General features: G+C 40.9%; 2 protein-coding genes across 3 annotated transcripts; one reads left to right on the forward strand and one right to left on the reverse strand.

The window, feature by feature from the left end:
* Positions 1 to 4,393: 4,393 nt before the first annotated feature.
* On the forward strand, positions 4,394 to 6,371 carry LOC113010802 (uncharacterized). Its single transcript, XM_026150014.1, has 3 exons — positions 4,394 to 4,647; positions 4,836 to 4,898; positions 5,250 to 6,371. The coding sequence occupies exons 1-3, from the start codon at positions 4,546 to 4,548 to the stop codon at positions 6,369 to 6,371; spliced, it is 1,287 nt and encodes a 428-aa protein (XP_026005799.1). The 5' UTR covers positions 4,394 to 4,545.
* A 5,057-nt stretch (positions 6,372 to 11,428) lies between these two features.
* onecut3b (one cut homeobox 3b) lies at positions 11,429 to 24,061 on the reverse strand. Of its 2 annotated transcripts, XM_026150736.1 has the most exons (3): positions 22,975 to 24,061; positions 16,754 to 16,842; positions 12,863 to 13,015 (listed from the first exon to the last, which is right to left on the reverse strand). In XM_026150736.1, the coding sequence occupies exons 1-3, from the start codon at positions 24,053 to 24,055 to the stop codon at positions 12,917 to 12,919; spliced, it is 1,269 nt and encodes a 422-aa protein (XP_026006521.1). In that variant the 5' UTR covers positions 24,056 to 24,061; the 3' UTR covers positions 12,863 to 12,916. The 2 variants fall into 2 exon arrangements, with proteins under 2 accessions (XP_026006520.1, XP_026006521.1); XM_026150735.1 differs by lacking the exon at positions 16,754 to 16,842 and having other exon boundaries at positions 11,429 to 13,015.
* Between the last annotated feature and the right edge of the window lie 2,312 nt (positions 24,062 to 26,373).

A 26,373-nucleotide genomic window follows, 5' to 3' on the forward strand; every position in this document is an offset into this window, starting at 1 on the left:
CCAAAAAGTAAGTTTTTCTACTTTATTTCAATTTCTAATAGCATTATCTGCTTTGCAGTTAAACTCATCAAACTTAAATTATGTTATTTGTATGTCTATGGGGATATATTCTGTGTAGGTCTTTAGTGCTAATGTTTTAGCCGTTGGCTGTAATGTTAGCTAGTTCATGGCTATAGGAGTCTGGGTCAGTTGTAACAGCAACAGTCTGGGTTAGTTGTAACAATAATGCAGATGTTACAACTTGCCACACTATTACTTTAACTTATATTAAACAAGTTGGGGCAACGACATCAGCAGAGAGAGGTTCACTGGTCGCATTTGTATATGCGGTTAATGCCATTGGCAACACAATTCCTCCACTGTTTGTGTTCCCCACACATACATTATGCAGACCACTGTGTCAGAGATGGACCAGTAGGAAGTACTGGTAGTGGAAATAAATCAGGATGGGTGCAAGAAACAGATTTCCTCATCTTTCTGAAGCACTTTGCAAACCACACCAAGGTAAGCCATGATAAAAAGTAATGGAATTGCGATGCTGGTGAACAACTAAATTTTTTCAGCTTCATTGTTATGTTCAAAATTGGTGCAAGAGTTGTAGGTTATAATGCCCACTGAGCCAATGAGGCCAAACTCAAGGAAGACCAACCAAAATTAATGAAATATTCAGTTGCAGAAAATTCCATAATTTGTCTTTTTTGGGGGGCTGGAATATGTTCAAAAGCTAGATTTCTGCATTCTGTCACACACACACAGAGCTACATAAATGGATGTAAGTGCATTCATGTGTTGAATAAACAAAGATTACACGTTAATGTTTTGTTAGTACCCTTATTTCATTGTGTTACATTTCACCCCAGGATATGTTACAACTAACCCAGACTATGGGGTTAATTGTAACATTTCACTCTTCGTGTTTGAGACCATACCATGCAATGGGTAATTGTGCTGCAGAGAAAATAGCTGCACTATTTAATAGCAGAGACATGTAAATACTTTGCATTACATTTTGAATCCACTACCTTAAAAGACCTCCAAGTTACAGACAGAAATGTCAAAAATGTTACAACTATCCCCGGTCTCCCCTATTTTAAATTTGCTCCACATAAGGGGCTGAAATCATTTGATGCTTATGTGACTTTGAGGCAAACTATTGCTGAGTAATAGACATTACAGAAATTTCTTGGTCACGAAGAAAGTGAATAATCCACATTTTCATTGTTCATATACAATGACAGTAAAAGGCTATTCTATTCTATTCTATTCTATTCTATTCTATTCTATTCTAAAACAATGTTTTCATGTTTTAATGGTTATTTTTGAACAAATAATAATGAAAATAATACACAAAAAACATGCATCTGAATAATAATTATGAGTAGTAAAACATGACATTTAGCAAATTGAACCACGCAAAAAAGCTAATACTAATTCGAGTGTAGTGTATTGTAATGATGGAACCATTTTTTATTTTTATTTATTTAATTTTTTTATTAAAAGTTGATCATAGCTTGAAATTGATATTTCAAAAAGATATATTGTGGACTCTAATTATAGAATGGCCCAGTAATACACAAGCTTATGTCACCACGTTGAACCAAACATTACACACGTTTGTAGATCTTCAGAACTACAATTAAGTCCATATGTTTTTGAACAGTCATTGTTATTTTTACTCTGTACACCACCAGAGAGGATTTCAATTGAAACCAAGATGTGATTGAAGTGCAGACTTTTAGCTTTAATTTAAGAGCTTTACCTAAAGTACCGTAGTAAATGAGTTACAGCCATTTCTATTTTCAGTTCCCAATTTTCAGAAGTTCAAAATTATCTTGACAATTGATGATAGTTAGGCCTGTTATCCTATTATTTCATGATTAATTAAGGCTTTCAAACATCTGGTTTAAAGGGCTCAAAGAGACGTCTGTACAAGTGAAGAAGGCCATCATCAGACTATCAAACCAAAAACCTTTTGGAGAGAAAGCAAAACCTTTAGAAGCAGCAGTTACACACAAGAACGAGAAGGAGGAAACACAACATCTGGTAATGTCCATGGTTTCAGGACTTCAGTCATTGTAAAAATGTTCATTGGTTTGTCCGGCTACTTTTGAGCAGCTGAAAATAGGAGACTAAACATGAATAGAAATTCCTATAGTTTAATAATAACAATTATAAGTCGTGAAAGCAAAGTTTTGTTAAAGCCTTCGAGTTAAAGCTGAAACTGTGCACTTCAGTCACATCTCGACTGTTTAATTTAAAAACCACTGTATGACACATGGAGGTAAAATTACAAAGCATGTCTGATTGTGCAGTTGTACGTTAGGTTTGTGAGCATTAATGTGACACTCTGACAGCCAAAGGCTTCTCTCAAGATTTAGCACCACAGCTCCAGGAACACTCAAACATAAGGTGTTATTAATTCTGGAGACCTAATGTGTTTTAGATTGAACAAATAAATTACACACACTTAAAAAAGCAATTATGTAAATACCCACAACCAATGAGTAAAATAATAACTTTCCAAAATTAACCAGGTTCATTCTCAGAAATTAAACAATTATCCAGGAGACCTTTTTTTTTTTTTAGAAAAAAAGTGTTTATGTTGTACTTTTTTTTAAAGTCTTTGTTGATAAAAGACCGCAGAGCTACTTATTATAATTAGTCTGTACTTACCCTTGTTAACAAAGATCAGTGTTGGGCAAGTTACCTTGAAAAAGTAATTAATTATAGTTACTAGTTACTTCTTCAAAAAAGTAACTGAGTTAGTAACTGAGTTACAAGATTCTAAAAGTAATTAATAACTTGAAAAGTAACTATTGCTTTACTTTTAAAAAAAAAAGAAAAGAAAGAAAGAAAGGTTCAACCCTCTGGGGTCCAGGGTATAATTGGCCATTTTTGACTACTTTTGATGTTTCCTCTACATTTCACCTTTAAAAACTATTTACTTTGTTTGGTATCATTCTTTTCAGCACAACCTCACGTGTCAGCTGTTCTGCATTCAATAAGATGCCACACAAATTATTTGTGCCACTCCAAAAAAATTATTTCTATCCACTATAAAGGAGAACATCACAGCCTGATACCTGCAGGTCTGACAGCAGCAGGTGTATCACTCCTGTTTCTACCTGGAGACAGCAGTCGCCTCATTGTTCTGACACAGAACACAAAACTATCCACAACACTACACACTACACTAACTACATAAGACAACACATTCACTACACACCCCAAACACGCTAAACGTCACAAATATCTCACATCTCAAAACTCGCTCTCTCTCTTTCTGCTGTCTCTCTCTCTCTCTCTCTCTCTCTCTTTCTCTCGCTGTCACTCCTAAAACTTCCTCCACTTCCTAAACAACCAAATATCATGTTGCCATATCATTTTTTGATTGGTCAACATGGTGCATTTTTCTACCAAAACGAACAGGCTGTTTTTTGTTTTGTTTCGTTTGTTTTTAATTTTTTGGTCATAAGCAGAGAGCGTTTGCTAGCGCTGTCCTTAGACAGCAAACATGAGGAAACTATTGAGGAAAAACACAATTTAAAAACTGGTATATCTCACCCTTTTGCTTTGTCATCTTAAAGTGGTCGTGTGATTGGCTAACGACGACTACTTTATTCTTCCTCAGTCAAACAGCAGCACTCATGCGATTGCTTTGCCCCCTAGTTCCAGGTGTTGTGCCAAAAAGTGATCTTCAGGCAGAAAGTGATTGCCGTCCGCAGGCGTGAGCAGCTGCTTAAAGCTGTAGCGCCCAGATTACGGTAAACTGAAGACAGCTTCAACGTCTGTTTGTTAAAAAATAGTAACGCGACCACTATGGGCGCCGTTTGTAAACTGAAACATGCCGAAATTAACAGCAACATTTTTCCACATTTAGCTCTAAATCTTACAAAAACATGTTTTTTCGAGTCATTTTTTACAACATTTAGTATAATATTTGTAACTTTTCATATTTAAAACAGGATTTTAAATGTTAAATCTAAATGCTAAATGTTAAATGTAAATATTATATTTAAATGTAAATGTTAAATGTTAAATGTAAATATTATATTTAAATGTAAATGTTAAATGTTAAATGTAAATATTATATATAAATCTAAATGTTAAATGTTAAATGTAAATGTTATATATAAATCTAAATGTTAAATGTTAAATCTAAATGTTATATATAAATCTAAATGTTAAATGTTAAATCTAAATGTTATATATAAATCTAAATGTTAAATGTTAAATCTAAATGTTATATATAAATCTAAATGTTAAATGTTAAATCTAAATGTTATATATAAATCTAAATGTTAAATGTTAAATCTAAATGTTATATATAAATCTAAATGTTAAATGTTAAATCTAAATGTTACGGGAAACTAAATATTTAGCTAATATGCAAATTTATTGTACGGGTCAACGGAAATACCAAAATAAAAGCTTCAAGAAAACCTCCCGCGCTAAAGTGTGCCGGTCGCGGTCAGGTTCTGTGTTTGCGCTCCTCTTACGGTCACTTTTGACTGCCATGAGCTGCTTCGACTATTCCCTACCAGCATGTCCAGCGATTTAGCTGAAAACATTGGAAGAGCCGTTTTGTCGGCCATCCAACGATTCAGCGGTAATGCACCCTCGACCTCACAAACGCCGCAGCACTTGGTAAGTTTATTGTATAGCATTTTGGACGGGTTGATAGCAGTGTTAGCAAAACTAGCAAAGCTAAATTACTTAGCTAGTCCTCAATTATTTCATTTGGTAGGCGGCAGACAGAGATCGAACATCATACAACTCTATTTATTTATTTGGTAGGTAGGTAACAGTCGTTCTTGATGTAAATGTTTCCTTAGGAATCCAGCAATGCACCTGGACCAAGTAGACCTGCCATCTCCACTGGGATACCATACTGCTCGGTAGGCCTTCTTACACATATCATTTAGCTGACTAATTTTTGTTTTTTCTTTGGTGTAATATGTCACCTTAAATTAAATCCTGTCAAAGTAATGATTCTGATTCTACATACATTTCATCTTCTTAGGGGTCCATCACTAGCAGTGTCACATCACCACCAACAACATTCACAAGTTTTACGTCATATTTTATTACTGTTTTTGCTGTGAAGTGTCTTTTGATTGCTCACTTTCATATTTTAAAACTATTGATAAAATATTACTCTAGCTAATCTGTCACAGTACAATTGCCTCAAATTACCCATCTTTTGTTATAGAATTGTGCTCATTGAGATTTTCTGTGCCGTGTTCTAGGATGGTTACCAAGGAAGGCTTCAGATTTCCAAAGAGGAATTGGAAAATGTTCTTTCCCTGAAAACATCTTTTACTGAAGCTGCATCTATCCTTTCCATCTCCAGGCCCACTCTGTATAAGTTACTGCAAGACTATAATATCTCAGAGTCAAAATTCAATGTAATCAGTGACCATGAGTTAGATCAGATAGTGTCCCAAATAAAAACTGAACATCCAAATGTTGGAGAAGTGATGCTGATGGGTCATCTGCGTTCCAAAAACATAGTGGTTCAAAGATGGCGCGTAAGAAAGTCACTGCGGAGGGTGGACTCGGCTGGTGTTCTATCCAGGAGAAGAACTGCAGTTGCTCGGCGAGTATATTCTGTGCCTCATCCAAATTTCATATGGCACATAGATGGAAATCACAAACTGATTCGTTGGAAGTTTGTTGTTCATGGTGCAATAGATGGATACAGCAGGATGTTGTTTCTTCAGTGCTCCAGCAATAATCGAGCTGAGACTGTGAAAGCCCTCTTTACTGCAGCTGTTGGACAATTTGGCAGACCCCTGCATATCAGGACTGATCACGGAGGAGAGAATACTCAGATTTGGGAGGACATGCGAGCAAGCAGGGGTGAAAGCTCTGTCTTAATGGGAAGTTCTGTGCACAACCAGAGGATTGAGCGTTTCAACCGAGACTTAAACAACAACTGTAGCCACATTTATGCACCTATATTTTATGAATTGGAATCACTTGGTATCCTAGACTTAGAAAATGCAACAGACCTATTTTGCCTTCATTATGTGTTTCTACCACGAATCAACCGCACTTTGAAGGAATTCAAAGCTGGATATAACAATCACTCTGTTTCCACTGAAGGTAATAGAACTCCCATCCAGCTTTTTGCCTGCGGAACTCATGTGTCTCATCGTCACAACCCAGAACTTTCTACAGCAGAGGTCTCCATACCCTCCTTGTCAAACTCTGAAAGTAGGTTTGTCCCATTAAATGACAGCGATTTACAAGAGCTATATACAAGCATGGACATGCTGGTAGGGAATAGTCGAAGCAGCTCATGGCAGTCAAAAGTGACCGTAAGAGGAGCGCAAACACAGAACCTGACCGCGACCGGCACACTTTAGCGCGGGAGGTTTTCTTGAAGCTTTTATTTTGGTATTTCCGTTGACCCGTACAATAAATTTGCATATTAGCTAAATATTTAGTTTCCCGTAACATTTAGATTTAACATTTAACATTTAGATTTATATATAACATTTAGATTTAACATTTAACATTTAGATTTATATATAACATTTAGATTTAACATTTAACATTTAGATTTAACATTTAACATTTAGATTTATATATAATATTTAGATTTAACATTTAACATTTAGATTTATATATAATATTTAGATTTAACATTTAACATTTAGATTTATATATAACATTTAGATTTAACATTTAACATTTAGATTTATATATAATATTTACATTTAACATTTACATTTAAATATAATATTTACATTTAACATTTAACATTTACATTTAAATATAATATTTACATTTAACATTTAGCATTTAGATTTAACATTTAACATTTAGATTTAACATTTAGCATTTAGATTTAACATTTAAAATCCTGTTTTAAATATGAAAAGTTACAAATATTTTACTAAATGTTGTAAAAAAATGACTCGAAAAAACATGTTTTTGTAAGATTTAGAGCTAAATGTGGAAAAATGTTGCTGTTAATTTCGGCATGTTTCAGTTTACAAACGGCGCCCCATAGACCACACCGCATTTTCTTGTTAGTAACGCCGTTGTAACGATAGGAATAGTAATTAGTTAGATTACTCGTTACTGAAAAAAGTAACGCCATTAGTAACTTGTAACTCAGTTACTTGTAAGGCCGTTATTCCCATCATTGACAAAGATTCAGAAAAACATCACCTTCTGTTTTTTGTTTTTTTTTTTATTTATGTACATTTACTTATTTGGATGGGCTCAGTCTAGATTTTCCACAAGAAAAACTCAATTTTGAATCATGTGCAGTGAAGCAAATCTTAGCTTTGATGTGATATCATCATCGGGTAGTTTATTTTAAGGATGGATGACTCAACTTCTGGAGACCTGAAACTGAGCACGGATGGAAACAAACCCTTATTCTATATATGCACTGTTAGCTTTAATTTTTTTTAAATATTTATCTTATAATATTTATCTTGGACTTTATACAAGTTTAAATATTTTAGATGTCAGCATGTTTAAATTAATTTAGAAAATCAATACAACAAAGTCAGGGAGTTCTTCCTCTTCTTCCTCCAGCTGCTGCCTTTAGGGGTCGCCAGAGACAATCATCTTCCTCTAATGTCCTTTTTCACTACATCCATGGACTTCCTCTGAGGTCTTCCTCTTGTCCTCCTGCCTAGCAGCTCCACACTGAACATCCTTTGTCCAGTATATCCACTATCCTTCTTCTGCACATGTTCAAACCATCTCAGCCTTGCCTCTAATTTTGTCCCCAAACCTTCTGATATACTCATTTCTAATCTTCTCCATCGCTCCCAACTCTGCCATCTCCAGCTCCATCTCCAGTTTTTGTGGGCACTTTTTAAACTTACCTGTTTACATTTAAATCCTTATTTACTATAAGTGTAAAAAATAAATAAACAAAGGGGGTGATGGTTGAACTCTGGAGAATAAGAATTTAGAGATATTTGACCTGAGTAGAGAGAAGCTGTAAATTGAGGACCCTCCTGGTTTCTGATCAAACATTTTCTAACAAACACGACCATTCTTGAGCCACCAGGTGGCAGCAGAGTACCACAGTAGATAGTAAAAAGCATCACACAAAAGTAGAAAATCAGTCATCCAATTGCTTCGTTCTTTATTTGTTTTCGTCAAAACACACAATTTACCAACACTGGTTTTCACCTTGTGTATTATTTGCTCGAGTTATTACTTGATTCTTCCTCCAAAAACTGAAGGCAGACCCACATGACTGACACCACCCTTACTGTATCACTGAGATCAGGATCAGAGGAAAGGCTCTCTGCTTGATGGTCGCATGCATCTGTGCACATGTGTGCAGGCATTTGATCAACATCTTCGATTAGATGTCCACTTAACAAGTCAGATCCCCACCACTAGCTCCCTCATTGCCGGGGGAGGGTCCAAGGTGCCTCGACCCCCACCGTAAAGGTCACTCTGCAGAGGTTAAAGGTGATCATGCACACACACACACACACAAGGAATGAAAGTATCACTCCCCCTCTGCTCCCATCTCTCTTGTGCAGTCAGTTTCTCTGCCCTCCTCCATCGCTCTCTTTCTCTCTCCCTTCATCTTTCCTCTTTTTTTTTTGTCTCCGTTCTATTTGAAATTGATTGTCTCTACCATCACAAAGACACTTGGCTCTGATTGATTGATTGGTAAGGGAAGAGGGAGAGAACATCGACACTGGGGCTTCAAGATCTCTAAGGTCTGACTGAAGGAAAAAGCAAATGACGCCATTTTAAAACACTGGAAGGAAGCGTATTTCAGCTGCCTGGCTGTCCGTTTGTTTCAGCTTCGACTGTTTCCTAAAGCAGACAAACAGCCAGGGTGATCAAATTTAGATTAAATGCAGAAAAATAAAGCAGAGAAACTCCACACTCACACTCGCGGCTGTGGTATGAAACGAAGATATATAGAGATGGAAGTGCAGGGACTACTGGACACAAAGGGAAAGGTTACAACAACAGGGGGAAACACACAGTAATGAATCTCAAAGACATACAAATATACATATTTTATACAAATACACAAACAGCACATAAAACACACAAGGGTAAAAGAATGTACTTGAAAACCAAAACCCAGCTTTTTTTGTTTGTTTGTCTTTCGTTTGTTCCCCCCCCAGTTTCTCCCCCTTACCTCCACCTGTGGAGGAACAGATCATCCCGCAGGTTATATACACTAATATAGGATCCATGCATAAAAAGAATCGCTCGTCCCACTCCTAAATGACAGAGGTGCTTTGGTTCGTTCTTTTTGTTTTAATATGTGAATCACTTCAACACACATAGGAAACAATTTTCAAACACAAACGAACAAAAAGAAAATGATGCAAAACAGAAATCATTCTGTCTTTGATGTGTTGTTATTTGTTGATTTCTTCTTTTCTTTTGCTGCATGTGTATTGTGTCATTGCCTCTTTATTTATCCCTTATGCACTTTTCTACACCCATGTCATGCCCCTTCTTTCAGTCTAAAAAAAGGACTCGGTTCAAATCTGCACACAATTTAAAAGAAACAAATAAAAAACTGGAAAGCTGTCAAACCAAAAACCAGTTTAAGCTCCACACTTTGTTTCATAGAAATTATAAATAAAACCCCCCAAACAATCATTTTGTTGTGACTTTAATGTCACGCTCATTGCTAAACATTGTCCTTATTGTTTCACTACATTAAATTTTACAGTCAAGATTTGAGGTATATCAAGATGAACTGTCTACACATGCCTGCCTTGTTGTAATGCTACCCTGGAAAGAGGGACCAGCGAAGAGGGGGGAGCGGGGGAGGATCACCAATGTGCATCATGTGTCGACAGCAGATGGAAGGTTTCTTTTATATATATTTTTTTGGTTTCTGTTTTTTTTTTTCTGTTTTCAGACCAGTTAAATTGAAATGGTGGCCATCGAGAGACAGGAAAGAGCAGGAGTGAAGGGCTTTGTAAACAGCTAAATACACACACACACACACACACGCCGACTCTCGGATTACAAATGACACAAAAATATCTCTGGGAGGAGTGTGTGTGCGTGTGTGTATCGTGAAAAGAGGACTTGGTGAGATGATACGATCTCGTCGGTGTGTAAAAAAAAAACGGAATGGCAAGCGATGGTTTCCCCTCACCGTGTGAAAAGAAGTGCCGAGAGTCCGAAAAAGTGGCCCTTTAAGATCACAAGGACCCCTCCAGTGCTGCACCCCCTTCACCCAGTGTGTCCCCCCTACTCCCCCTCATTTAAACATGTGTGTGCATATTTGTGTGTGATCAGAGCAGTCCATCCCCTGGTTGAAGGAAAAAGGCACTCAACTCTTCCCACATAACAAACAGGCTGTGTTTGCTATGTAGCACGACTGCTCCGTGGAAGTGCGTGCATCCAAATCTGCATCTGTCTGCAACTCTGCGTGTGTGTGTGTGTGTGTGTGTGTGTGTGTGTGTGTGTGTGTGTGTGTGTACATCCCAGGTCCAGTGTGAACACAGCAGGTGTGGATTATCTTTGGTATTTACGGCTGGGTCACTGTCTGGTTATTTTCTGTGAGGTAGCCACACACACACATATTTCCCTCACTAACACTCTGCTTTGGGTTTTAACTTTTTTTTTTAAAAATGCAGTTTTCCTCCGTCTAGACTCCAAAGTCATTCCCAAATAACAACAACCTGTTTCCGTGCACTACACCTCCCAGTTTATGGGTTTATGGAGGAATGTCCCTTGCTACCTTCCAGTCTCATGACGGGCCTCTGATGCTCCCGCCTCCCCTGCTTCACCCTTCCTCCTCCTGTCTGTGTCTCCTCCCTTATATGATTATCTCCCGCTAGAAGATGCTACACAACAAGTGGCTTTGCCCACACACACACACATACACACACAGAAAAAAATGTTATAAAAAGACACAAAAAAATCTGGCAATTCATATGGTGACAAAAGAAAACAATCAGCAGAGGAATGCCGTGACTGTCCATTTCAAAGAGGTCAAAGTTTAAAGATCAAGGAAGAGGTCCTTCACATCCACGCAGTCCGTTTGTTCCATCAAACAGGTATTCACAAATATGCACAGTTTGTCTCTGTTTGGTATCCCTTCCTCGTCTGTGCATAGGATCAGTCCATGACATGATGATTTGTCTGTTTTGATTCTGTTTCTTTTTTTTTTTTAAGTTCTTACATTTTGTCAACAAGGTGCTTCTTTATATATTGTTTCAGCACGACATAGCACAATAGTCACGAGAAAGAAACCATGTGTCTATGGTACTATTATTACCCGCATCAATTAGTTGGGGAGGGGGAAAAGAAAATGAAAGAAAGACACATATCAAGAGAGTAGATCAATTGAGAATAGATAAGACAGAGAGAACGAGAGATGAAATTAAAGATTATTTACAGACATTTCCATTGTGTTTCATGTGGATCACATCAATGTTTTTCTTTTCTTGTCTTTTTTTAATTTTTTTTTCTGAGGTATGAAATAGGCAAACATGCCGTATAGTGCTCACAATTTGTAGGTGTGTAATGACACAGACCAGACACTGCAGGGCACACTGGGGGTGGGGGAGGGGGGACTAAGTGGGCTGCGTCTGTTCTCTGATTATCATAAAGAGGCAAACATCATTGGCACTCAGGATCCTATATTGTGACATTTGACCTCTGTGTTTGGCCGCTAGAACAGAATGCACCCACCTTCCCTCACTCCCTTCACTCGAGGACAACAGCTTTTTTTTTATGTGTGGCATGTCATCCCTGTTTGATTGTTCTTCTTTTTGTAACCTGAAAATAACCTTTCAAGTGACTATGCAGTCTGTGGCCGTGCAGCCACTCAGTGTATATAAAGAAGCAAACATTCAGCATGTGTGTCATTGGATGTTTGGATGAGTGTGTTTGAACCATTTCTCCTCCTGTTTGGTTCTCTGGGTGTTCAATCTGCAGCTGTGTGAGGAGCAACGCCAGCGCGCTGAGAACAGGTTGGCGTGTGGTTAGACTGGGCAGCAGATGGCGCTGTTACTCCGACGTGCAGCGGGCTGAGTGGCTGCAGAGGAATAGTCATAATAATAATCATAATAATAATAATACACCACCACTGTGGGCGATGTGAACGTTACGCACAGGTAGCGGACGACCTGCGGAGATCGTTTCACATATACGTCACACATAAACGCATCTCTCAATCAGTCTCAGCGTGGCACTGAAACGCGGGTGTAGCTGATCGCAGGCCTACAGATACACCTGCTGCATGATTATTTGTGAAGACCTCTCCAGGCCGGCTGTCTTTAAAGCTACTTGTTTCCTGACGCAAAACCCTCTCTCTCTTTCTCTCTTTTCCATGTTTCCACGCACACCCACAGCGCGGTTAGTATAAATGGATGCTCTTTGGTTTTTCAGGATGATTTTTTTTTCCTGACGGCTACATGTGGTTGTTGGATCTTTGGTTTCAAGAGTCACATTTTGAAAATGCATGTTAGCCCCTAAGAGTGGCATTCGGGTCAAAAGATAACACCGAGAAGGTCTGATCCATCTGCACAGAGTCCTCGGTACTCTGAACAAATGGATCAGTTGAGTGGTCTGAAGCCACAGCGCTCGGTAGCTCTGCAGTGACGGAGAGTCTTAGCGGAAAGGAACCCTCCATTCTCTCTACATCCGTCCTGCAGACGTCAGGCCTTGGAGAAGGAAACAGCAGAGGAGGTACCGGGTTGGATTGGTGAGGCGCCGTTGTTGTTGTTGTTGTTGTTGTTGCTGCTGCTGCTGTTTCCGTGGGATGTGTGCACGTGGCCGTGCGCCCCGAGACTGTGATCCTCTGCGTCCCAGCGCTCTGGACATCGGCGGCGTGAGTTCATGAAGAAGTTGGAGACGGTGGAGAGCTCCAGGCCCAGCTGCTGGGAGATGGTGAGCTGCATCTCCTTGGAGGGCCGGCGGTTCTCTCTGAAGATGGCTACCAAGGTGCGACGCTGCAGGTCGGTGAAGACCAGTCGCTGCTTCTTTGGCACCTGGTTCCGCTCCCGTCCTCGGTCCTCCTCCTTGCGTTTACATGCTGGAGAGAAGAAGGAGACGGATAAAGGGAGGAAGGGAGAGAAGAATAACATGTTATATATGTGTCACATATAGTGGAGCACAAAATACATATGATACAGATAATTTATACATTTAACATAATACTCAGGGAACAAAAATTTCCAAAAAAAATAGCAACAAAAAGCAGAGTGTAGAACCAAAAAGTTTAAAAGTGGTTATTTATGATCATGTTTCAGTGTGATGATGAAGTCCTGATGCTTAAGCGGAATGTGTTTAGGCCTGTATCACGATCCCTAATTGGCTATTTGAAAAGGGCACATTATGGGAACAGATTACTCTGTGTGTGTGAAACAGGAGCATGCGCAAGCTACAAAAGAAAGAATGAGAAGCAGGAAGACATAAGGAGAGGAGCAGATCGAATTTAAATGTTTAAAATGTGATTGAGTCTATACTACGGGCTGCCTTCTGAGTGAGAAGATATTAAACTATATTAAAATAATATCTAAACCTCACATGTTTCTGTTTCAGGTGGGGTTATCCTGATATCAATGACAGAGTTTTTGTAGATTTCCAAACTAATGTTCCGCATTTAAAATCCAATATTATTGCTATTTAGGTTGCCAAACACGCTCTAAGTGTTGAGATTGATGGGTCTAGTTTTGTCCATTTAAATCACAAATTTAGCCAGGGTGAAACTTGTTAACAGCGGCCTTATCTTTAAGCTGTGCCGTGTTTTTCCCTGTTCAAGTCAAATTTGAGACTTGGTTAATTAAGCGGGGGTTTTCTTGCACCATTTATATTAATAACAGGACTGAAAATGAGCACTCAGATCTCTTACTGTTCCTGAATGCTACACTACATATTCTCGTTGGTTACTACCTGCTGCTGCAGCAGAACATAACATGAACAGTAAGACTCAGAGGAGTAAACATCTTGCTCATTGAAGTATCTCTAGACGTTTATTTCAAATGTGTGGTGACATGAGATAAACCGTCAGGCTCCGAGGAGAGGAGGAGAGGAAATATGTCTAAAACCTGTGCAGGCCTGAGTTATAACTCACCTGCATGCGGATTTGAAGTATTTATGTATGTAAACAATTTGGCTTGATTTGTGACTAATCGAGAAATAACGCGGTTATGGTGAATAGAGTAGTGTGATCGTAGATGTGTGTGTGCCTTGCTGAAACTGGTGGAGATGTGAAATGCTGACAAAGAAGCGGTCTGCCGTGCCTGGATGCACCGTCAGTAGGCTCGGCTCTGGCTGTGGAGACTGGAGGGAGTCTGTTCTGTTCTGCTGCCCTAAAAAGCTGCAATGATCGATTTTCCGCGGTTTTCTCCCGAACACGTGGTCCAGTAATCAGGGCTCCCTTCCCCACCCGATCGATCCCTATCGATCCGCGAGAACTCGGTGGTGTGTATGTGCGCACGCGCGTGTGTGTGTGTGTATTGGGGGGACGCGCGCTCGGGCTGGGGATTGTAGCTCGCGAACGCGCCTTGTGACAGACAGATGAGAAGAAATTGTTAATCTTTGGAAGAACAAAGAAAATGTGGCAGTCATCCAGTCTGGGTGCTTTTGAATTGGGGGGGGGGGGGGGGGTCTCAGATAGGTCACTGATTACATAGTTTTTAGGCCATATAAAGTGTGTGCGCGTGCACGAGATTGAGTTTGGGGATGTACCTTAAAAAGCGCCAAGGAATGATCACTGATATCTACACCAGTGCCAGTGCTGGATGATTGTCAGTGTGTGTGTGTGTGTGTGTGTGTGTGTGTGTGTGTGTGTGTGTGTGTGTGTGTGTGCAGGGAAAGAATGAGAAGAAGGAAAGGTGGGGGTGGGGGCAGAAGATAAATAAGACTGGCTGCAGTGTGGAGGTGGTGGTGTATGCAAATGATTGATGACTTTACAGCAGGTTTAGACAACAGCAGTAAACTGATTTGACTGTGAGGTGGGGATCAATATAAATGTGCACATGTGTATGCATGCATGCGCGCGTGCACGTGTGCGAATGGTCATTGTTCACGCTTTGTTACTGCAAGCAAAGCACAATTACCAAGATATTTTTCCTCAGCTGAATGTAGGTTATGTGCTCGTCCCTGCATTGTATCCTCCATCCCTCCTCTCGACTTCCTCAACTCTTTTCCTCTTGTTGTTTTTCTCAATTGTTTTAATTTGCCCCCGGATTGATAGCCCCCATATTGATTGATCCGCACTTCAGAACCATTTCATGGAACGTTTATTCAATTGGTTCAGGCCCAGCCATGCCAGAATCTCCTGAAGGCTCTCTAAGTGCTGTCTCAAACCAAACTCAATACTCCCTAATGTAATGACTGAATGCTAGTGCTAATATAGTGATAATTTAATATGTAATGCCTGTTTTCGAACAACTTGTGCTACCGGCCATTTTACAATGCCAACACCACTCTGGGTCTCCTCCATCAGCTCAGATGCTGCTCTGCAGCACAGAGGCCTGTGTGCAGTGCCTGCAAAACACATCTGCCGAGGAGTTAGCACTAGGCCTGGGCCCGCAATGGTCAGTGCATATCTCAGATAATCAATCAATTTCAAATGAGACTCCTTGAACGTCCCTCGCCGCGGTAAGAAACACAGGGCCACAGGGAAGGAAAAGTGGGGGCTACTCATTAAAGCGACCTCTCTTGAGACAAGAACCAAACTGTTATTGGTTATCTTTAGTGTGTCTCATTACTAAATGGGCTTTTCTGAAGAGACAAGCAGTCTCAAGTGGCAGTTGCGCATGTCATCTCCTTCACATGTCCCTGGTGTCAGCGGTGCCAAAGGTATCAGGGCAACCGCCACTTTGTTTAATCTCAACCGCTTACTGATCCAGAGATGAACTCGCTGGCCGTTCGGTGTGTTAAGCTGCACTTGTGCCTCGTTTAAGAGCACCTCGGCTTTATGACTGTGGCTGCCGGTGGCTGCTGTCTCTGCTTTCCCTTTCAGTGTGTGTGAATGTGCGCAAGTGGGCAGTAAGTGTGCACACATGCGCGAACCTACACGTTTCAACACTCTGCTTAGAATAACATAAATAAATCGCCAATTATCCGATTAAAATTGATTGGACTGATATACACTCATTCTGTTTTGTTTCTAAACTTTAACTGCTTGACTTTAGAGGTCCCACACCTGTCACGCACACCACTCGTGACTGGCTCCCGTAGTTCCTGATCCTGTGTTAAAATGAGATTTAAGGCATGCATCTGGAAACTTTTTTTGCCAAAAACTCTGCACAGTAAAGGTCAATTGGAAACAACAAGAGGTAAAACACATTTTAGGTAGTCGTGTGTGAAAGCAGTCGATTAGAGATATTTGGTGTTGTTTTGTTTTGTTTGTTTGTTTGTTTGTTTGTTTATACCAGGAAACGAATAGAGTTTTCGTGTGAAGACTCTCTAGCTGGTGTGCATTGAAATGTTTAGTGTACAGGAGGAAACATGAGATCCTTCGATCTCATCAGCTTTATGTCCTCAAGCCTCGAGAGATGAAAGCCAATAAGTGGACGTGAGTTACAATTAAAAGATCATCTCTGGCCTGTGTTTCCTTTGATTTGGGAAAATGAAAATGCACAAGGCAACTCGTTTAATGTTACAGGAGAGTATTATGTGTCTTACCTCTGTGTGTGTGTGTGTGTGTGTGTGTGTGTGTGTGTGTGTGTGTGTGTGTGTGTGTGTGTGTGTGTGTGTGTGTGTGTGTGTGTGTGTGTGTGTGCAGGTGGGGCGTGAGGGGCAGACGGTGAACTAACCGCACCGTGCTGCTGCTAGTCGACGCCTGGACGGACGGATGAGATCGGGCTTTGTGTGCGGTGAGACGGGCCCTCTCCCGCCCTGGACGGACTACTGCAGGCGAGAAACAGTTTGGTGTCAATCACTCTCTGTCACACCTCCTCAGATGTACGGTTATTGATTATATTGATCAACCTATAGGCCTATTCATTGCATTGCAGGGAAGTAAAGCGCCCGAATGACCCCTGCTCCCACCACAACACTGCGCAAGGCTGAAACCAAACCGCCTCTTCGTCCTTTAAAACGGGCTACCCTCGATTGATTAGGATTGGCTTATTTGAAAGCTGTCGTTTATTTCTCAACTAAAGCCCGTGTTGTCCTGTTGAGACTAGTGATCGGCAGCTTTACAGAGTATTAGATCCTGTCTCGTAGTCCATAAAAGTCATGTAAGCCCTGTAAACCAAGTTTTGCGCCTCTTCGTTTTTCTAAGATTTGTGTTTTTATTTTAAAAACGTAAAAACTAAACGCAGCATTCTCTCCACGGAGCACAAGCCTCAATCAAATATTTCGACAGTTTTTTGAGACCCTGAACACGGCGAATAAAGGAGAACAAAACGAATAAATCTTTGTAAACTAAGCTACAAAGAAGCCGCTGGGAAATGTTCCCGAAACACTTAGAAAGACTTACAATCAAGCCGTTGTTTAATCTAGTAGAACTTTATTTCTTCGATGATGACTGATTCATTTGTAAACTTTATATTCAAGCTTTAAATATTGGGCCTTCAAAGTGATCTCTCTGTTTCTTTTTTCCTGTGTGTTTTTTTTAAGTTATTATCGCGAAAGTTTAATATAATCTCAGCCTTTGATGTAATAAAAACAAAGAAAAAAAACTGCACAACATGCCTCTGATTTAGTAAGCAGTGTCCCGTCTGTAACAAACATGCAATAATATCGAACACAAACACAAACTAACCAAAAAATATTTTTCAAGCACTTAAAAATACCTCGTGTACTGTAACTTATGAATGATATTATTATCTGGTCCCTATAAACAAGGACTATTTCTCTTCCCGGCCGTTTGGCTTAATGAACAAATTTTCTGCTCAAATTAAAGGGAAATTCTAGATAACGATAAAATGAGTTCTGGCTTACACATATCTCCGAGACAAACGCTCTCTGACACACAGAACATCTGCAGGGACTCTAAAGTCAAGTCAGTTTAATTTGTGATAACTTTTAAGAAAGAGCTTAAAAAGATTAAAAGGTCGGAGCTGAAAAGCTGTAATTCAGTCCTGACTAATGCAGTTTTATTGGTTGGGTGTTTGCACCTTTAACACCGAAATGCTGCTGTGAGGGATTAGAAGGAGCTGTCCTTTCAGCACCACCAGGCCTTTTACAAACTGCCATGAGCAACATAAGGTTTAACAAAACAAGGTGCTGCAAATGGATAATTAAGAAACTACTAACAGATGTTTATTTATGTGTTTATTATTTAACACAAGTCCTGATTTCTACTCTAAAGAAGGTAAATTTGATATATTTCAACCACATATCCTCCTTATGGGCATCAGTTCTTAAACAAAATGCATCACCTTCTTATTACCACACATCTTTTTTCTATGTATTCTGCAACCAGCTCATTTTTATTACTTGTATGCGAATTAAAATATTTGGCTAGAGGTTGTTTTAAATGTTTATGAAGCTATATAGAGCTTCTTTTTGTGTTGTACTGTATTGCCAATCTAAGTCGCAGCACATTAAGCTGCAGTCATACAGTGTGTCAAAATATTTGACACCACTGTGCCAGGAATGGCTATTCAAAATGAGTTCTGTCTGTTACAGAGAGAGCAGGGATGAATTAAGGCTGGGAGGCAAAGACTCTGCTCTGCTCTGCTGGTACAGAGCCAGAAGAGAAGGAAGGGGGGAGGCATAGAGGGAAGGAGAGAGAGAGAGAGAGAATATGAGAGAGCCGAAGAGAGCAGAAGAGAGGAAATCAATACCGATTCAGAGCGAGTCAGATAAGCCTGAACAATGTATAGTGCAGACGCACTCTATAACCCAGTCTTACACACACACACGTGTGCATGTGGAAGCATTTGCACAGACATACGCGCATGCATGTGTGCACACGCACTCAATGAAATGTGCTTGCAGGCCTTCCATAAAGATGCATTACAAACCCCATAAAGCATAGCAACCTTTAAAATCAAATGACATCACAACCTTGGATTGCTTTGAGGATTCGCTGACTTAAACAGAAAGCACTTACTCTGTCTCGGCAGGCAGCTGGATGCTCTGGTGCCCTTTGTCTACTGTAAGACCCTCCTAGGCTGTGATCTCTTTGTGTTTGTCTTTAGATATCAGCCTTCAAGCCCTGATTTCACTTGTTACAAATCTACAGTCGTGTTTCTTTTCTAGCTTCATAAATATCTGATTCGAGTTCTCAGCAGTGGGAGTCTACAGCATCCTTGTTGGTGTCAGAACTGTGCTATTGATGTTTCACAGGATGTTTAGGGTGTAAACAGCATTTTTGAAAACCACTTACACACCCTGTGCTGTGGGGTTTAGGCAGGAAGACTTCTGTGTGGTCCTCAGCTGTTAACCACAGATTTGACTTTGCTTACCTAGAAGATGCTGTTACAAGTGCTAACACAACCGCTGTCTGCCTCTCTCTTTCTTCCCCATCTCGCCTCCGTCTCTCTTAAACTTATCAATTATTAAGGTCGGTATTGATCCTTTCACTACCCTGCCTCTATCTGGCTGTTCACACAAAGCCCAAACCTGCCTGCCCTTACTCAATCAATGGCATCTCCCAGCTCCTGCAGCCCTTTTTTCCACATGTCAGTTTTGCTTTTCTTGCTTCTGCACTTAAACCAAGTTGACTGAAGTTTTGTCCATTCCAGTTTTTCCCATTTGGATTCCTCAGAAAATATGAGAAACAGAATACCGACATTAATCTCTCATGGCACGAGTAAGTTTGATGGGCATTAAGAGATGGCTCTGGTAAGAGGTAAGATGATAGAAAATGGCTCAGTGCATTGTTTGACTAGCTCTCATTTATCCTTTCCTCCACTGAGCGTTTTGTTTTTTGTTTTGTTTTGTTCTGTGGCGCCGAGCTCCTCGAGCCAAACAACCTGCCCGTCTGCCTGTTGCCAGGTTAACCACTGAAAGATTAGTGATATTATTGTCATGTGCTGCAGAGAAGAAGAGAGGAGAGAGAGAAACACAGAAGGAGAGCACCAGGGAGTGGGAGAGAAGGGGGTTGGGAAGGGGAAACGGCCTTATTGATCTCCTATGTGCAAAGCCAGGCAAACACTGAAAGGACAGAGCAACACTATTAATGACACTCAAAGCCTCAGCTTCTAATCCTCATCTATCTATCTATCTATCTATCTATCTATCTATCTATCTATCTATCTATCTATCTATCTATCTATCTATCTATCTATCTATCTATCTATCTATCTATCTATCTATCTATCTATTGTGCCCATTTTTATTGGATTGCATTATCTTGGCATTTCACTGATACAGTGAAATCTTATTGGTTTGGACAGCTATTCCTTTCAGTAGCACCATCTCATAACAAATATGTCATTTTAAAGGGGGGAAAGGGAAACATTTCCTATTTGTTTTGTTAGTTTTTGTGGCTTTCAGCTTCACAAACTCTATATTCTCTACATTTTCTTGTTTGTACTTGTCCACGTTATCAATCCCCGCCCCAGTTTACAATCAATATTTCATCAGAACAGTTTGTGCAGCTCAAGGTTGCTTTGAAATAGATCTGGTGATCACATCTATGGGCTGCAGTAGTATTTTTCACATATTTCATTTTTTAAAATAAATATTTAGGTCTACATGTTTAATTTTCTGAATGGACACCGGGTTGGAGTGTTAGTGATTCAAAGTTTGAAGTTTTAAAACACTGAAAATCACAGTTTCATTTTGCTGTCCTGAGTTAAAAAAATTTTAAAAGCGAACCCTGTATCATACCTGCCCCTGTTCTAAATGTAAAGCTCGTGCTACATGGCACTAAATGAAAAGCGGGAGAGATCTTGCGGTTATTGCGTCTTTCAGCTCCGATACGGGCATCGATCGGTGTGCCACATTTAAAAGGGAGAGTGGGAACTGGCGTATTGATCAGGCAGCCTGGGGTCACCCCGCTATTCTCGCGCGCAACTGGTTGGCCCCACCGAAGCGCGCGCGCGTGCGCACGCACAAACACAAGCTCGTAAAACAGGCGTCTTGGGAGGACAACTATTTCGAGGTTTTATTGTGAATCAATTGCGATTTGCTGTGTGTAGATCAAAAACTACAGGCCTGCAAATTTAGTTTACAACAGCAAGTGTGGTGGACGCAAATGTGCTCCAAGTAGTCGCTATCAGGCGATATAGTGGGATGCAAAGGTTTGGGTAACCTTGTTAATAGTCATTATTTTCCTGTATAAATCGTTGGTTGTTACAATAAAAAATGTCAGTTAAAAATATCATATAGGAGACACACACAGTGATATTTGAGAAGTGAAATGAAGCTTATTGGATTTACAGAAAGTGTGCAATAATTGTTTAAACAAAATCAGGCATGTGCATAAATTTGGGCACTGTTGTCATTTTATTAATTCCAAAACCTTTAGAACTAATTATTGGAACTCAAATTGGCTCGGTAAGCTCAGTGACCCCTGACCTACATACACAGGTGAATCCAATAATGAGAAAGAGTATTTAAGGGGGTCAATTGTAAGTTTCCCTCCTCTTTTAAATTTCTCTGAAGAGTAGCAACATGGGGGTCTCAAAACAACTCTCAAATGACCTGAAGTCAAAGATTGTTCACCATCATTGTTTAGGGGAAGGATACAGAAAGCTGTCTCAGAGATTTAAGCTGTCTGTTTCCACAGTTAGGAACATATTGAGAAAATGGAAGACCACAGGCTCAGTTCAAGTTAAGGCTCGAAGTGGCAGACGAACAAAAATCTCAGACAGACAGAAGCGACGAATGGTGAGAAGAGTCAGAGTCAACCCACAGACCAGCACCAAAGACCTACAACATCATCTTGCAGCAGATGGAGTCACTGTTCAACCATTCGGTGCACTTTACACAAGGAGATGCTGTATGCGAGAGTGATGCAGAGGAAGCCTTTTCTCCGCCCACAGCACAAACAGAGCTGCTTGAGGTTTGCTAAAACACATTTGGACAAGCCAGCTTCATTCTGGAATAAGGTGCTGTGGACTGATGAAACTAAAATTGAGTTATTTGGGCATAACAAGGGGTGTTATGCATGGAGGAAAAAGAACACAGCATTCCAAGAAAAACACCTGCTACCTACAGTAAAATATGGTGGTTCCATCATGCTGTGGGGCTGTGTGGCCAGTGCAGGGACTGGGAATCTTGTCAAAGTTGAGGGACACATGGATTCCACTCAATGTCCAGGAATCAGTGACAAAGCTGAAGCTGCGCCGTGCTGGATCTTTCAACAAGACAACGGCCCGAAACACTGCTCAAAATCCACTAAGGCATTCATGCAGAGGAACAAGTACAACGTTCTGGAACGGCCATCTCAGTCCCCAGACCTGAATATTATTGAACATCTGTGGTGTGAGTTAAAGAGAGCTGTCCATGCTCGGAAGCCATCAAATCTGAATGAACTAGAGATGTTTTGTAAAGAGGAATGGTCCAAAATACCTTCAACCACAATCCAGACTCTCATTGGAACCTACAGGAAGTATTTAGAGGCTGTAATTTCTGCAAAAGGCGGATCTACTAAATATTGATTTCATTTCTTTTTTTGTGGTGCCCAAATTTATGCACCTGCCTGATTTTGTTTAAACAATTATTGCACACTTTCTGTAAATCCAATAAACTTCATTTCACTTCTCAAATATCACTGTGTGTGTCTCCTATATGATATATTTAACTGACATTTTTTATTGTAACAACCAACGATTTATACAGGAAAATAACGGCGATTAACAAGGTTGCCCAAACTTTTGCATCCCACAGTAACTATTCCTAGAGATCCGAGGGAAACACAAATAGATTTGTTCGCTGTCTTTACACAAATCATATTCGCTTCCGGTTGAAGGAATTGCGGGTATGGCTAATTACGTTGATGAAGCTGCTGTGCCTCTGCGCACCTTTGCTGGCTGAACTGTCCGTGGTGCTGAATCCTTCTATTTTATTTGAGAGGCGACGGTGGAAGACTGAACGCTTTTTATGTGAAGCAATAATGCTGAAGGGATTGTATATTACCTGCTAGCCTGAGAGCAGACATCCGCTGAAACTCGGGCTCCTGCAGCCACTTCCACATCCTTCTGAAGGTCTCCCGTCCTGACTTGAGCTTACTCCAAGGTTTGGGGTTCCGTAGCAGGTCCGAGAGGGTGCCCTGCGACCGGCTTAAGATCCTCTGGGCGAATATGGCCTGCGGGATGGAGTAGCGCTTCAACTCTGCTGTTATTCTCTGTGCCACCTCCTTAGTGTTGATCTCCTCGGCCTGAATGCCTGACCCTGATACTCCTTGGCTGGGTCCATGGCCGTGTCTCTCCCGGTCCCCCAGCATTACTGCACCGTTTGCTTGCGAGTGAAGGTGACCGTGCGGGTGATGATGCATGCCGCTGATGTTGGAGATCATGCCGTGGCCATGTCCCCCTAAACTCCTGGCCAGATGCTCTTGGTCACTTCGGGACAGCATGGATGCGTGGGTCTCGAAGCCTGACACCGGAGAAAGCATCTTGGGGTCGGCGGGGAGGTGCGCGCTGGGCCCGTAGGCTGAGAGCGGCTGCTGGGAGTTGTGCAGAGAGCCCAGCCCGCTGGAAAGCGGGGACAGCGAGCCGTGGCCCATACCGGACACGGACATTTCTTTAGAGTAGTGACTGTACAGATTGCCCATGGAGGTAAGACCACGGTGGTCGTCCCGCATCAGTGTGAAGCTCCCACTCACGTTCCCGGCCGAGAGTCGTTGGTGGGCGGCAGCATGGTGGTGTGAATGCGGGTGGTGAAACTTGTCCGCCACTGTGGATATCGGAGGTAGATGCTGCAGGGGGGTTAGAGTTGTGTATGTGTTGCTAAGGCTCATCCCGGTTTCGCACATGCTGATGGACGGGTGCAGGTGTCCGGACAACGCGGACGGGTCTGTCCGGTAGTCTCCCCCAGACCCCTCCAGAAGCGAGGGCATGCCGGAGACCATGGCCGACCGCGCGCCGGGAGCGTGCGAGACCAGATTCCGGGGAGTAGAGCTGGGGGACGGCGATGGCCGAGCATGCGGAGAGTTCATGAGGTCTCCCGCCTGGGAGTGTGACGAGACGCTGTGAAGGTTCTCCATGGTGAGCTCCATGGCTGAAAGCATATATGTTCCCTTGTCCCACCCTCCCACCGTCTCCCCCTGTCTCTCCCTCTCACCGCTCTCTCACTCTCACTCAAACACACGCACGCTTTCTTACCCTCTAGCCCTACCGGAGCAATAAAAATACCAACCCGTTAGAATGCCAATCCATTGATAACAATTATCCGACCAGTCCGGTGAGGCGAGGACGAGTTCTGTTCTGTCTGAAGCAGACACGGGACCGAGCGCCTCAGCGGCGTCGTGGCGTTCATGTGGCTAGGAGCTCTCCAGGGCTGTATCTCATCTCTGGTCCAACAGCGCTTCCACTAAGAGCAGGCTGAGCCTCGTACCAGAGAGCTGGGAGCGCGCATCTGTGTATTTCAAATATTGGGCGGACACGAGCAGAGTCCTCCTCGCGGTCTACCTGTCCGAGTTTAAAACACAACGAGTCTAAATACAAAAAAATTTGAAAACAAAAAAACAAAATATCCGAGTTTTATCTGAGTCTGCATGATTATAGTTTGCAGAAGATTTAAAAATCCCCCATAGAGCAGAACAACCTTTGTCATTTGATAGCGCGTGCATGTGCGCCTTCACCTGTGTGCGCGTGGCAGACAGTCAGGACAGGTGAGGTCCAGTGACACGAAATTTGTGTAAAATACAGTTGGTATCTGTTTATGGACGCGGGAGTTCCTAACAGATAAACTTTGTTTTCCCACGGACTGTATGGTTTTGCATTTATGCGCTTAGTGATAAACCTGATCGAAGTATTGATTGACAGAGATTAATGACGTGGCACAGGCCGGTTAGGGTGGTGGAGGGGGCGAGTGAAGGAGGTCACAAAGTTAGGATCGCAACGTTGCAGACCAATAAGAGAAGAGCTTGCTCGTTTGTTCACCAAAGTTCAGCAAATTGGGATTTTCACCTCAGTGACGGATGCGCAAAATGACGAGATTATTTTTATTCCCAAATCGTTCGTCAAGATTTTACAAATTAAAAATTAAATAAATAAATAAATGACAGTTTAGGTAAATGACGGGAACATTTTAACAGGTAAATAAATTTACAGAACCGATCAGAGCACAGCTTCTTGACTTTTGATCGCGTCTTAATTTTATATGAAATTAGTGATTTGAAGCAATTGAAAGTGAAGCTGTAATGTCTTTATTGAACATAATAATAAGAATAAGAACAAGAACAAGAACAAGAAGGAGAAGGAGAAGAAGAATTGTACACTCATCTTTGCAGACATATATTTATTATTATTTGTCCCTAATTGGACACTCGGACAGTTTCTCGGTGCCGGTGACTGATGTTTATACCATCCGCTTCATTCAGCTCCGACCGATATGCAGATGCTGCCCGTCTGTGTGTGTGTGTATGTGTGTGTGTGTGTGTGTGTGTGTGTGTGTGTGTGTGTGTGTGTGTGTGTGTGTGTGTGTGTGTGTGTGTGTGTGTGTGTAGGATGTTGTAGCTGTATATTCCTGGATTTTTCAGCCAGGTATATTGTATTCAGTGCAGTTTTGATAAACGCAGTGTGGATCTGAGAAAAGTCGCGGTTCCTGTTACATATACAGGGTAACAGAGCAGTAATAAATGTAGCACAACACAGGAAATGATTAGAACCAAATTAAATGTTTCATATGTAGCTTCTGGATGAAAAGAATCTGCTTTCTACAGTTCATCAGCAGAAAAAAATACATGGTTATAATAATACACAGTGCAGATATTTATCAAAGAAAGACTGACTAGCAAAACCAAAAATTTCAGTTTTAATCTTGTGCCAGATTTGTGTTTATTTATTTATTTATTCATTTATAGTTTTTCGAGGCCAACGTGTTTGTATTATAATATTTTATGTATTTGTTTTGTTTTATTTTAGACAGAGAGAAGTGAAGAAACCACAAACCCACGAAAGAAAGACGTGAGAAAGACATCAGCAGTTTTAGGCCTCATCCATCTGTACTGCGGTTAATTTATTACAGAACATAAAATAGATTTTTTTTAAAGGCAGTGTGAATGAAGTCAGCCAAAGTACCAAATTAGGCAAGATACAGAATTTTAAAAATAAATAAATATTATTATTATTATTATTTTACCTTATAACCATTTCTGAAGACATTTATGATGAAAATTTATATTTTTTGTGACTGCATGCTGAACTTTGCTTGTTTTTCGATTATTTTTTATTCACCGTGGAGCTTTATTTACAGGCCTAAAAATAGGAATTGTGGGCTATATTGTAAATATTTCACACCTTGGAACTGTTCGAAAGTAAAATACTTATATGTGATAAGAAAAGCGGACACACACACACACACACACACACT

The sequence above is a fragment of the Astatotilapia calliptera genome, chromosome 18 (genome assembly GCF_900246225.1).
Source record: "Astatotilapia calliptera chromosome 18, fAstCal1.2, whole genome shotgun sequence".
In the NCBI taxonomy this organism is placed as follows: domain Eukaryota; kingdom Metazoa; phylum Chordata; class Actinopteri; order Cichliformes; family Cichlidae; genus Astatotilapia; species Astatotilapia calliptera.